A 13,718-nucleotide genomic window follows, 5' to 3' on the forward strand; every position below is an offset into this window, starting at 1 on the left:
TCAGTAGTTATTATTCCTCCACCCGAAGAGGGCAAATGGCCTTTAGACACTTCCAGCGGACACACCCTGTGTGTGACATTTCATCCTCTTCTCTTATTCTCAATGTTTTTCACTCACAGATGCCACCGTTTGGGACAAAGGTCACATGCATTGCTACATTTGACTGTGAATGAGCTGGCTTGTTTATGATTCCTCGGCATCTGGAGATAGCGCCATCGTGACTGGAAGGGGGAATACCAGAGAGAGGTTGCAGGGGCCGGCCAACTCTTAACTACCTGGCACTTGAAAGCATCATGTCATTATTGGAAGTACTCCTATTTATAGACAGGTTCCTCGTGTTCATGCACTTGATGCAACAAAGAGCAAATACGTGCTGGGTAACAGAGAATAACATCACCGATTGAAAACGTAGATAATGATGGTGTGCATTTTTATTTATTTATTTATTTTTTAACCTTCGCGCGTGCCGTAGACCAGGAAATGGTGTGCGATGAGCAGCCAAAACCCAAACAAATCTAAGCTCTTTCTTTTTTTGTCAATAAACGCAAGCGAGGCGAAATGGACAGTCCGAATATAAAATCCGCCATTAATGACTCTCGCTGCGTGTTGTTTAACACGCATTCAGAGGACTACCGATGCGTAAGTAGCGTATGTTGGTTCAGTCTCTGACAGTTAGCTCGTTAGCATCATGCCGCTAATTCGGTGCCTTCGCCAGCAATGGCAACACTGACAACAGTTTAATAACAGCAGTTATTAATATGGAGGTTGTTTGAGTAGGTTGATAAACAGCACAAACACAAACAGCAATACAATTAGACACGGCCATGCAAGTAGGTTGTTAACACACTTGCACGCTTGTTAATTAAAACACACATTACCTTCCTTTATTAGTAGCTTATTTATTGCTTTACATGCTCAACTTTTACTCGGGCAACACGTTTTCTCTCCCCTGACGTGAACTCCAGCCATGCTTGCTGGAAGCAACTTATTTGTTTTGGCAAGATTGTGGTAAGAGCTAATAACACCTTATCTGCTCTAAACGATAACGTGAACTCAGTAGAGTGGAGAGGAGGGCAACGTGAGTACAGGATGACCCTTTATTATCAAGACTTGCTTATTACAGTTGGTTTGAAGTGCAGAGATTCACCAATACACTCCTTTTTAGTTTCCCGCAGACTAATGATTTACCAGCATATCCACTCAAAGAGGGTAAACAAATCATTCAGTCTGTCGAGCCTCATGTTGACTCATGTCAGGTGAATGAATTGGTCAAGCTGGTTGCTACCTCAAAACGCCTTGTCTGCATTTTTAATAATGAAAATTATGTTTTTTTAAGAGAGAATTGTTTCACTATTTAAAAACATCACAAAAACTGTACTTACTTATACATTATCCTTAGATGTTGGTTTACTCAGCAGTACAGTACTGTATTTGCTTGCCATAGTTTTTTTTAAATTTGTTTATTTTATTTTATTTTTTAAATAAAGTTGATTAATATTCTGTCAGATGTAGCACAGCGGACTAATGGTAAGCACCTCTGCCTTACAGTTCTAAGGTGCAGCTTTCGAATCTCGGCTTTGGCCTTCTTGTGTGGAATTTGCATGCTCTCGCCGTGCTTGCATGAGTTTTCTCTTGGAACTCCGGCTTCCAAAAATGCATGTTAGGTTGATCCACTGCTCGCAATTGCCTGTATCTGAATGGTTGCTTTTGTCTATCGTTGTGTCGGGCCGAAACCTCCTATAATTTGTTCCTCCATGTTGTTATCCTTTCATCTTATCCCCTCATAGTTTGGGAAATTTCAAATCCATGCTATTGGGCAGTCCGCATGTGTGATTGTTATTTTTCCAAATTGTTGATCAATCTAAATGCTGAGAATGTTCAGGGTGCACCTCTCCTCTTGCCCAAGTCCGCTGGGATTGGCTCCAGTTATCATCAATGCTAATCATTACAATAGGTATGGCAAATGGATGGATGGCCTTTTTGCAAACAGTGACAGGTGGGAGGGGTTTTTATTTGTTACAGTTTGGGGTCATTTTAGATTAAAGAAACAATGTTGCTGTTAGAGTCATGTTAGGATTTAAAAGAAAATTAAAATGACTACTGTGTTGTGATAAAGTGCAGTTAAATGCCAACAAAAGCGGGCAAAATAAATGATATACGGGATACCGTATAAACTGTTAAAATTGTTAGGTTTGGAGCAACCTCCTGTCAAGCTGCTTGAATCTTCATGAAAGATGAAAGATGCAGGGACAATCTGAGAGACTGTTTACATTCTTTAGTTGCTGCTGTTTTGGTTAGCAACAGAATTCAAATGGGCTCAACAGTTAACTCTCGTCTGTGTGTGAATGATAGCATCCATGAACTGAGATACAGTAAGTACACTTACTACCCATTTGGGGTGTCTATTTGACAGTCATTTATTTGTCCTGAAGTGGATAACAGCGACTAATTAGCACATGGCATCTACTGTATAAGAGGTAGAAATATGGTCATTTTGGGCCAATAGCTTTCTTATTTTCTCCTTTGCCTGCCATGGTGTTGTTAGATTGAATGATAATGGCTCTGTGGAAAAGGCCAAAGCAGCAACGTAGCACACGTGATCATGCAGATATTTGCGTTTTTTAAAATGCAAGACTGCTGCTGGCGCCTTTCATTTCCGGCCAAGCGCGCACATTCTCATTCTCGTCATTCCTGCGTTCGCATGTCAAACATGCTTGTCTGTCTCTCGTGGTTGTTATCAGATCAGTTTCAGGCTGATTCTAATGACCTGTCAAAATAAGCTACGTAGGCATGTAAAGTAAAGGTTAGACTGCGTTTGTTTAGTGTTTGCTGTAAACATATTTGCCTGAATTGAAGGAATCCTTTTATCATGCATTCTCTAGTTGTTATGCACAAACACTCTTCTTAATTGGTTAGAACAGTTGGCGGGCTGATAGCATGTCACAAGCTAGCCCTCTTCAATTTTATGAGTGTTTGAAATAGGTCACCTAAGCATGTAAATGTGGCTAAAACATGCTCTCCTTTAATGCAATGACCTTTATTGTGAACTCTCTCGTTGCTATGGACAAACAACGTTATCAGTTGATCAGATCACTTTCACGCATGTAGTCGCACAGCCTTCTTGGGCTTTATGTTATAAAAAAATGACCTCATTGTCTCAATTTGTTGTTTAGTGTTTGTTGTAAATGTGTGTGAATCCAGTGGTTTATTTTATTGTGTATTTTCTAGTTGTTATGCACAAACACTCGTCTTAATTGGTCAGTTCAATTCCAGGCTGGTAACATGTCACGGCCTTCTTGAGTTTTATGCCATGCTAAGGCAGCTTTATTCATATAGCAAATTTAATACACTTACAAGAGCTGGTTTTTTTTCATTAATAAAGGGGTTGCAGTAATTATGCTGCTATTGACAAAAATGCATTTGGTGCACCTATAAGTAAATTGTTTATCAAGTATTGGGAGATATTTCCCCTTTCCTGTTTTGCTGTAGTGTCTTATATTTAACTCATTCACTGACATTGACAAATTTACTTGTCAATATGAAAGAGAAGATTAGCTGTTAATTTTGAAATCCTGTGTGAAATTAAAAGACCTGGGATGAGCCCCCACTGGCTATCGTTACGTGCTGTGCGTGTTTCAACCCCGAGGTGTCAGTAATGCATAAGGCATCGAGCTCAATACGGCCGTGAAGTTATTTCGTGACGTGACAAGAAAATCAAAATCGAATTTTTTTCCCAGCAAGACCAACGTCGCCGAAAAGAGCTGGAATAAAGAAACAAAACGTAATTTTTTCAATAGATTAAGTGTTAAGGAAGTTATGACATTTTAAAGGCTTCAAAAATCGGGCAACGATGTCGGTAACTTAATTCATGAATAGAAAGGCCTGTGACTGAGTGTCTGTTTAGGGACAAGTAATAGCAAAGAGAAGCATTTTGAGTCTTGATAAGCATAGGGAATGTGTGCCATAAAAGCCATTTCTGCAGTGCGAACCCCGTCTGCCTGTTGTTTGTTTGACTACTGGAGAATCCCACACCATCCTGGCAACAGACGGCTAGCTTATCCCGGTAGACGGCTCCCCTGCACCCCCCCGCCCCATTCAAAGTTAGGCGACACAACATTTACTGTAGTGTAGAATTTTCTTCTGTATACAATTTTCTTCTTCTCAAATTTGATGACACGTCATCTGCATGTTCCCAGATACCTCAAAATTATTTAGTGTGTTCGATATAAATGTTGCAGCTAGCTTTCAACACGTTTTGTACAGTCAACGATGAGTTATCCTGCCCTGCGTGCGATAAACATCGAATACTACATGAAAATCATCAAATTGAAAATGAGGTGACAGGAGATTCCGCTGTACGTCGTATCTAAATATAGAAGGAGAATGCTCATTTTTAACAAAGCAGAGCAAATTTTTCGGAGAGGCGTTTAGAACACACTTGCGTGACGTGATCACACAAAAATCACCTGATGAAAAATAGCGGAAACGAGTCCGTTGTCACATCCCGATGTTATTGTTTTAAAAAACAAAAAAAAACAAAACCGAAATCGAAACGTACTGACTACGGGGCTTTGTTTTGATACTTTGCAAAATATACACTGTGCTTTCCTAAATTTGAAAGGAAACACCTTTGCATCCCTCCCAGACCCAATGGTTTGTACAACAAAGACAAAAAAAATTGTCACGGTTAAGAGCCGCTTCGGAGATGACATTTGTCACATGCTCAAAACGAAGGTGCCGATTGGTCAAAGAGGAGCTCTGTGTTTTGCAATCGATTGGTCTTCCTCAAGTACCCGGATGTTTGTCTCACAAACTGAATTTGTATTGAGAAGATTTGAATTTTTATTTGCAAAACTGAATGTGAAAAGTCAAGCGAACGGAATCTGTGTGGGAAAGATTTGATTTTGTATTTGTATAGGCCTAGATAGACCAATCTGATGCCGATAAGCGTCGGGGGGTCGGATTTTGCCGTCCGATTGACCGTCGTAACATCTCATCCTCTTTGGAAGCGCCTGATGGGCATTTCAGCTTGTTGAATCGGCGTTGTAAGTCATGACACTTGGTCACTCTGATTGGCTGTTAGCTAGCGAATCGGCACACAGGGCCAGAACAGGAAGTGACGAATGTGCATAACCAGTAACAGTTCTCTCGTTATTATGAACAACATTCGAAAATGTTTAAATTGGTTTCAGCAGGAGCTTTCTTGAGTTGTAGGACTGTGACGGAAATGCTCGCGGACACAGTTTGTGTTTGGTTTTTACTGAAAACATTCTGCTAACTTAAAATCATTTTGCACATTCTTTTGTTATTGTTTTGGACAAATGTTCTCATTTGCAACCTCTGAGGTTATGATCACTTAAGCGCAAGCTTGCACACTTTATTTATAGTCAGAGTCTCATAATAACTAATTGCTTCTCATTTCCAGGCGGTGATATTAACTGTGAAAAGAGCCACGGGAACGTTCTCATTGGTGGGATGGTGAATATTACTTTAAATTACCTCTCAATGATTCCTCTCGGTGACCTTTATTTGGTGTGGTAGTTACAGCGGAACTCTTCATAGCCGAGCATGGTTAACAGATAAATTCATGAAAAGAAAAATCCCCTTTTTAAAAATATATATATCATCCATCCACAGGCCACAACATGAGGTACACCTCCACAATCTAATGTGATCCAATACATTTCTGTTTCACGTGATGTGCCTTTACAAAAATAATAACATTCAGTTTATGAGGTATTCTTTTAACAATATGTTTTATTAATATTGTGGTGTAACTGTAACTATACCGCTTCATAGTTAGAACTATTTCTTAGTTTTTCAATTTCTGTACTGAAACGTTACTCTTCTTTAATTTTGTATTTATTTATTTTAGCCAACTCCATTCTTTGTAGAGAACGCTTATTGGTGGGATTGGGTTAAAATAAATAGATACTTTAAATTGTATGGGCTGTCAATTATACACAGACTTTGTGGTTTTTTGGTGCCGGCCTGGTCTCTATCCCCTGAGAACAGCAGGGGTCTCTGTATATGTATACATTTCATGCATCCAAAGCTTATTAATTTGAATACAAAGAAAACATTTTGCTTTGCTTTAGATGTTGTCCAGTGAAATCATGTATACATTTTTACACAAGCTTTGTTTTATCCGAAATTTAACAAAAAGTCCAAATCAAAGATTAAGAAACCCAATTTGGTGGTACATGCTTTCCATTGGCATTTTTTATACCATAAAATCCCGTGAATAACACCCACCCGTCTGTGTATTATAACCCCTCCCAAAAAGATCACCCTTAAAAAGCATTTTTTCCCCTCTGTACTTATATATAATACGATGCCCCGATTTGCCGGTATGCTTTATTGTCAGAGTGAATAATATGAATGAATAGAAAATGGGTAAATGCTTTTAAATATACGTTAAAAAATTATGCTCTTATTCCATACCTATGATTAAGGGCTTTCAAAGTATTTTCAAAATCATGTTTTTGAAAATCTTGTTCTTGCACTGTACGTTCTTTTAATAATTTTAGTCTTGTCTTTGTACTTCTAATTACAGTATTTGAAGCAGAACTTGCGTTGTGTATGAAATGTGCGATAAATCAGTAATTCTATTTTTTATTTTATTTTTTTCGTATTAAGCCCCCTGTATAATACCCCCTTGATTTGGGGTCTCTTTTTTTTTCTTTTTTTTTTTTTTCCAAAAAATTATTATTCACGATATTTTACAGTACTTGTTTTACTTTGATATTTGTTATCCACATTTTAATTCTTGAAAAATAATCAGAATAAAAAAAAATCAATAAATTTGATAACTACGTAACCTAATCAATAACGCTTGCAATTTGTCATACAGCTCCTTATATTGTGATGGTGTACCTAATATTGTGCCCGGGGAGTGTCTCAGTTTAACAAAGGTGTTACATAAAACATTCTTTTAACACGTTACCATGGCGCTTCTGTCCAACACATTTTGTTTATTACTGCGATGTATTCATTGTCCCTTTGTTTCCGCCCCTTTCTCCACAGCATGTTCATGCTCTTTGTCATCTGGCTGCTGCGCCGCTACCACTCCTTGGCACAGGTGAAGTGGCCTGTCTTCTTATTTACGTTTGTGTTTGGCGTCATTGCCACAGCAGATGTGCTCAATTAGTCCTGACAAATCCTTGGGCGTGATTGAGCCCAGTTAAATGAGGAGATTAATCACACGCGCGGGGTTAATTGACTGGTGGTTGTTCCGCGATAACGACCTGTAGCCCTTCTCCCCCCCCCCCCATCCGCATACCACCCGCTCTCTCCTCAATGCAATGCTTTCCATTTGTCTTGAGTGCGTGTATATTAAATTCTGTTGATTGCGTGTCCTCATACAGTGCTGCTATTACAGCCCCACAATAAAAAAAAAAAAAAGATTTTAAATAATGGCAATCCATATTATCGTGCTTCATTAGAAAATCAAGCAGGAACAACTAAATAGAATGTAAAGAATTAAGCAGTTTGTGTATCATGGTTTCGTCACGGAATGAAATAAACTCGTAAGTCAAGGTACCATTGTATTAGTGTGCCAATTAACATTTTTTTCTCATGCTGTCTGTAACCTTGCATGAAAATCAACTTGATAAGAACTATTGTGACTTATCCGACGCGCAGTCGTGTGCTAATTATGCAACGTTTTGCTCACGTTAGCTTGCTGTTTTTTTTTTTTTTCATTGCCAACTGCGGTAAAATGAGATTTAAACTTGACGTGAATTTCATTTACGTCTTTGACTTGTTACGTAAATAGATGTGTTTGTATGCTAATTACATACAGGTCTGCCAATGTTAATATGGTAACTTAAACTTAACATGGACAGTTTAACTTAATTTGAGTTCATTGAATAACTGTGTGCTGTTGCATTATGCTCATCTTATGTTAGCTTGCTTTTTTTTTCTCTGTACTGCCCATCTACGATTGAAATGACAGAAAAGAGGAGGCCCCTATGGAAGAGAAGGTGTTTATTTGTATAAAAGATTACATAAGACAAAGCCTATATTTATGGAAATGTAGTGAGTTTTACCCGCCATAGTTTTGCGGTTGCCATGTTTTTGTGTGCGGCGCTGCGGGAAGGTTTGTCAGGTTGAGCCGCTCTCCAAAGTCATCCTGGTAATCTGAGGTAAAATGACAGCTTAACATGCGCTCAGGGTAGATCCTCTTACCTCCGGACTAGGTCACCAAGTAGCCTCCTCCTCCTCCTCCTCCTCCTCCTCCTTCTCCTTCTCCTCCTCCTCCTCCTCCTCCCCCTCCTCCCCCGCTTCCATCTCCTTGCAAAGGTTATCCGTCAGTCAATAGTCTTTAGTGCTCTCTGGCCCTGCTGAGCTTGTTTCCTCCCCCCGTTCCCATCCGGCAGCCTTGGCGAAGGTCGCCGTTGGACGCGTATTGATGAAAGCTCGTGTTTATTTGCGTGCCTGACTCTCCGCTGGGCCCCCGCCAGCCGTGCGTGCGAAGCCTGCTTAAAGCTGTCGATTATTGTAATCACGCAACCAAATGATTTCAGCGTGCGGCGGAGGGAAAATGAGGAGACTCTCCTCCGACGTGGCTCGGAATGACCGAATATCCTGTTTTGCTTTTGTCTGCCATCATTTCCCGCGTCGCCCTTTTGTCCGTTGCCAAATTCTTGGGGACTGAAGCCCCTTTCTACCTCTGCCAATTTGGTGCAACTATTTTGAGGGCCAGATAACGCAAGCGGCTCCCCGAGCATTGTGTTGTAATTAGCTTCACTCTGATTGGTCTTTGGAAAGCAGTGTTGACAGTGCTTCTTACGACCGACGTGCACATGAGACTCATTTTGTCGTTTATTTTGTCACAGAAGATGATTCTCAGCCTGACTGTCGCCGCCTTTTTTGACAGCCTAGCATATGTCATGGTCAGTTTCTCAGCTATTTATAATAAACACACACACACACACAGTTGTTCATGAATCCCCCCCTCTATGCGCACTTTAATGTTTTTTTCCCCACTCTTTATAGGGTGAATCCCACCCCGAGGGATCTCTCTGTGACTTCCAGGCCTGGTGGCTAACATACTTTGGTAAGATAAAGCTCCAGGATGCCGGTAGACTTCCATTTTGTCTTTTTCCCACAGGAAGTAACAGAAATAGACATATGTTCCAGAGTCATACTGATTGCATTAAAAAAAAAAAAAGACTAATTGGACTGGCACAAGTAGCATTCACAGCTGTTGCACAAGTGGAAAAAGACATGAACCGCTGATAATGATATGTAAAACAATCATTGGCTGACGACGAGTTCAGGGTGTACACCGCCCCTCGCCCAAAGTCGGCTGAATTGGCTTCAGCTCACCCCGTGGCACTAATGAGGATTAGCGTCCTAGAAAATGGATGGGTGGATGCACAATAAAATGCAAACTCAACCTTTGATGAAGGAGGGAGAGTACAAGATCAGTTTGCGTTGTATTCTTCGTATCATTCACCATATTGTATTGAGCAGCCAGGACAGAGATTTGTGTACCAAATGACCAACTGTGTGGGTATTTTATTTTTCATACATTTCAGTTTTTCTTGTAGGCATGTTGTACTCATCGCTATGCCACTGCTGATGTTAAAAAAAAAAAAAACAAGTTCCATTTCTGTTTCTATTTTAATCATCAAATTTCCCCTCTATCGTCACTGGTACTCTGCTGCCGTGGCACTGCTAAAAGGCAAAGTAAAGAAGCCCAAAAAAAAAGAAAAAATTGCGCTGTAAATGTGCATGTGCATGTACCTGAATGTCCCCTTTAAATGTTAACAGAAACCATTCGTGGTAAAGTGTCATGTCTGATGTAACCATTGTCTCAGTGGCGGGTCTTGCATTTGGTACCTGGTCTATAGTGGGGACTTTAACGACTTAATCTACGTCTTGATACCACATATGTATCAGGATACAACAGTGCTACATCTATCATCCGGCACAGTTCAGCATCAATATTTATCTAATCATATGACAAAAACATGAAAAAATACATCATAATCAGTAGAGATACTGATTATTAAATGTATTCATTTCTGGAAATGTGTATAGATGTGTTCGCTCTCACCAGCCTCAGAGGACGGAAAAATGCCGACGTCATGCCCTGTGAGGACGAATTCAAATTCTGGTTTGATTTAAGGAAACCGTCCCCTTACTAATATAGTTAAAATTACATCGGCTGCACTACTGATTCTGAAGGCTCACGGTAGATAAGGTCCTGGCTGATATCTAATTGAACAAACAGTTTAACATTATTCTGGAAGCAATGCAGCCAAGAGAAATGCTATGAAATAAAGAGAATAGACTGCTGGGAATATCCATCTGTCCATTTTATAATTATGATTTTTTTCATGGAACAAGGTCGTAATGTAGGTCAGTGCTTCTGATAGTGTTTAGGCCAGCAGAAAAGGCCTTCCTGACTCTGATGGCACACCGTTGCATTATCTCATACACTAACACAACGTAATAGGCAGAGATGGGCACTTTAGCCTGCTTTGCTGGTCCGTCCTCCGTCCGCGACCTAGGCACCCTTCCATCATTGTCCCTCTTCTTATTCATAAAAATAATCGTCCTCGTCCTTTTAAAGCGCTTCTGTCCTTACATTCCGTCAGTCCGCAGTAAATGTATTATTTATTTATTTATGTTATTTATTTCTTCATACATTTATTTGCAATAAAATAATTATTGCAAAATAACACAATGTTATTTTAGGGGAAGAACGAAAGACTTCCACTTCCGGGTCGTAGCTTTAAGTCTACCGCGGCGCTGGCAGGAGATTTTTACGCTCTAGAGATGTCCCAGACAAGGACATACTTCGCAACTTCGCATGCGAAGGGAAAAGGTGTGTACTAAATGTTAACACTTAGTTAACAAAATAAAATTTCTTTCCACCTTTTTCCCTACGCCCCATACATACCTTATCCCGGATTACACACGCAAGACAGACTGGGGCGTGCTTCTGTCAGTCGTCAGTGGCGTCCTGTGGGGTAAGACATGGTATTATATGTGTTGAACCACTAAAGGGCAGACTAATCCTTGAGTACAATATTACTGCAGGGAACGCACATTGGAGAGCTGTGGCAGGCAGTCAATAAAGGCGGTTTCGTGGTATCGCAGAAGAGAACAGTGGTCTTGCTTCTTAACTCATTCACTGCCAGACATTTTCAGACCCTCTTTTACCCTAGCGTTTGAAAACATTTGAAAAAAATATTAATAAAATCCTGGGATTGTATTAGTGGACTGTGAAAAGACAAGTACATTTGTCAATGGCAGTGAATGATTTAAAAGAACCCGGGACGGATGAAATCCCACTTCCGTCCTTGCTTTGTCCGTCTTTTTTTTTTTTTAAAAAACTTCTCCTCCCTCTGTCCTTGGTCCCATCCCGGACGGATGACATTTGAACTTGATGCCCATCTCTGATAAAAAGCATCCAGGCTTGTCAGAAAATACAGAATTTCATATAACAGGACTTCTTGATGGTTTGGAATGATCAAGCAGAGATCCTGTCCTGATTGGATACCACTCAATTTACCGCCCTACTGTAATTGTCAGTAGAAAAAAACTAATGTGACACCTGATAATTACTCCTACAGGACCTGTGAAAACATGCATTAGGTCTCCGTTGTGCACTTATTATAGCTTTAACTCTACTGAGAAAACCTTTGGCGTGCATGTTTGGGAATTTCTGCAACGTCAATGTCACGCCACAGCAATGCTGGAACTGAAAAGGGCCTTCCCCAAATTGTTCCCACACAAAATTGGAAGCATTAAATGTCAATATAGTGTACTTGTCTCACTAATCACACTTTAAGCAAAGTGGGAAAAATTCCCATGAACAAGGGGCTTGCCACCACGTGTTGACATCACTCTGGCACTGGCAAGACCAGTTGTTTTGTTTTTTTGTTTTTTTTAAATCTAATTGCCGACTTTCATTTTTAGAGCGCAAACCTCAACTTGGCTCAGTCGAGCACAATCTGGGAATCTGGTTATCTAATTTGGAAAAAAAATGTCATTGGAAATGTTGAAAAGTAAGTTTGTTATAGGCTCACATTGTCCCATCTGATTTATTTTTTTCTTTTTCACAATTTTAAATGTTTTCCAGGTGTCTTGATAAAATGTTTGTGAGATGCTTTTGTCAAACTACATCCAAGATCAAGAATTATAGTAAACTTTACACACACAATTTTGGGGCTGTTGTTTTAATTAGCCCATTTTCAAGGGGTGGCCCTTAAAGGGGAAGTCAACGCAAACTTTTTGTTTCAAGAATAATTTTCAAGAATAATTGTTGAAACAGGGCATTCTGATAAATATGGCGTTTGTGGAACAAGTGTTAATCCACTCGTTTTTCGCCATTTTTCTGCTTAATTTATATTCCACAAACGCAAAATTAATCAGAATGTCGTGTTTCAACTAGTTGGGCTGCTGGGAACATATTCTTGAAAAAAATATGTTTGGGTTGACTTGCGCTTTAAGTGAGCGACGATTGACCGCGCCATACTGCTCGGCCAATAGCAAGTCCCGCTGTTGTTACCGTGACAACTATAGGTGGAGCCTGGGTTTTGCAATCCAGGCAGACTTGTGGGATCAAGAGTGTGGGGAAAAAGGCGAGCGCCTGTTTAGACACTTGTGGAGGAAGTTCAAACACTACTCTGTGTGTATGCGGCGCATAGACAAATACCTGCCAACGCAGCAACATTTTTACTGACCAAACAAATATACGCTGCTTATCAGATGTTGGATGACGCTAACAAAACTCACAGCAGCTCTGCTTACCTTTTGGATGATCCGACAGGATAGGGGCTGGACTACAGCTGTCGCCTGATAGTTCAGAATTGCTCACGCACAGACACGTTTTCGGAAAGATACCTCACAAAAGATTTACTTGGTTGTGTAAATTGACGCTTGATGGGTGAGCAGTCACTCCAGAGATACTGTTTGTATCCAAGTCATTTAAAAGGCAGTTTTCCATAATATGTCTCCTTTAAAAACCATTATCAGCTATACAGTAATGTTTTAACATTTTAAGATTCTTAACTTTCAAATTTCCACAAGTGGAAAGTTTGAACTGTGTCTCGTTTGAACTGAAGCAGTTGTTCTTAAGTTTTATTAGCATCGGTTTTTGTCACACTGTGAATAGACTTTATGGACACCCTTTGAATATGCCTAACAGACACTTTGGACATAGTGGAAATTCAATTCTCTTCTGTGGTTATGCTAGTCGTTAGCCATAATGCTTTCGGCGACATGCTATTGGGATTAGCAGGTGAAATTAATTTGTGTGTATAATAAATATTGAAAGAACTTTATTGCACATAATACATGGAGCAATCAAACTCGTTCCTATGTTGTATAAGTTCCATTTCCTGTTTTATGGTTATCATCACTGTTAACCTTCTATGGTTGCATCACAAAAAGCCAAAGAAACAGAAATGTGTGGCTTTAATCTTCCTAAAATTTGCTGACGTCCTCATGCGATGTTTTGCTTGGCTTTTGAGGCAGATTTTTTTTTTTCACATAAATTTGGTTGAACTCTAACTTGCTCACTTTTGGATGATCCACTGTATCAAAAGATATCTGCTCCTGCTTACTCCCAGTCGGTTTCTTTCCCACACAAGTGGCGCATTATATCCTGACGTTCTCAAGCTAAAGGAGCACATATGTGCTCCACATTTGCATAGGAAGCCTATAAAGCAGCCATTAGGGTGGTGATGCGGCACTCG

At 40.0% G+C, this 13,718-nt stretch overlaps 1 protein-coding gene across 2 annotated transcripts in view; it reads left to right on the plus strand.

Annotated features, from left to right (window-relative positions):
• The first annotated feature begins 284 nt into the window (after positions 1-284).
• LOC147136227 (cyclic AMP receptor 1) overlaps positions 285-13,718 on the plus strand; it is a 103,220-nt gene continuing 89,786 nt past the window's right edge. Inside the window, exons 1-5 of one of the 2 annotated variants that reach the window (XM_086052243.1) lie at positions 285-421; positions 5,426-5,478; positions 7,027-7,081; positions 8,841-8,897; positions 9,001-9,061. In XM_086052243.1, the coding sequence (XP_085908369.1) occupies positions 416-421; positions 5,426-5,478; positions 7,027-7,081; positions 8,841-8,897; positions 9,001-9,061 (232 nt within the window). In that variant the 5' untranslated portion in view covers positions 285-415. Of the gene's footprint in view, positions 422-448; positions 640-5,425; positions 5,479-7,026; positions 7,082-8,840; positions 8,898-9,000; positions 9,062-13,718 lie in introns of those variants that run through there. The other variant, XM_086052242.1, reaches the window with a different exon arrangement.

The sequence above is a fragment of the Filicampus tigris genome, chromosome 14 (genome assembly GCF_054856515.1).
Source record: "Filicampus tigris isolate MCC_2025a chromosome 14, RoL_Ftig_1.0, whole genome shotgun sequence".
Lineage (NCBI taxonomy): Eukaryota > Metazoa > Chordata > Actinopteri > Syngnathiformes > Syngnathidae > Filicampus > Filicampus tigris.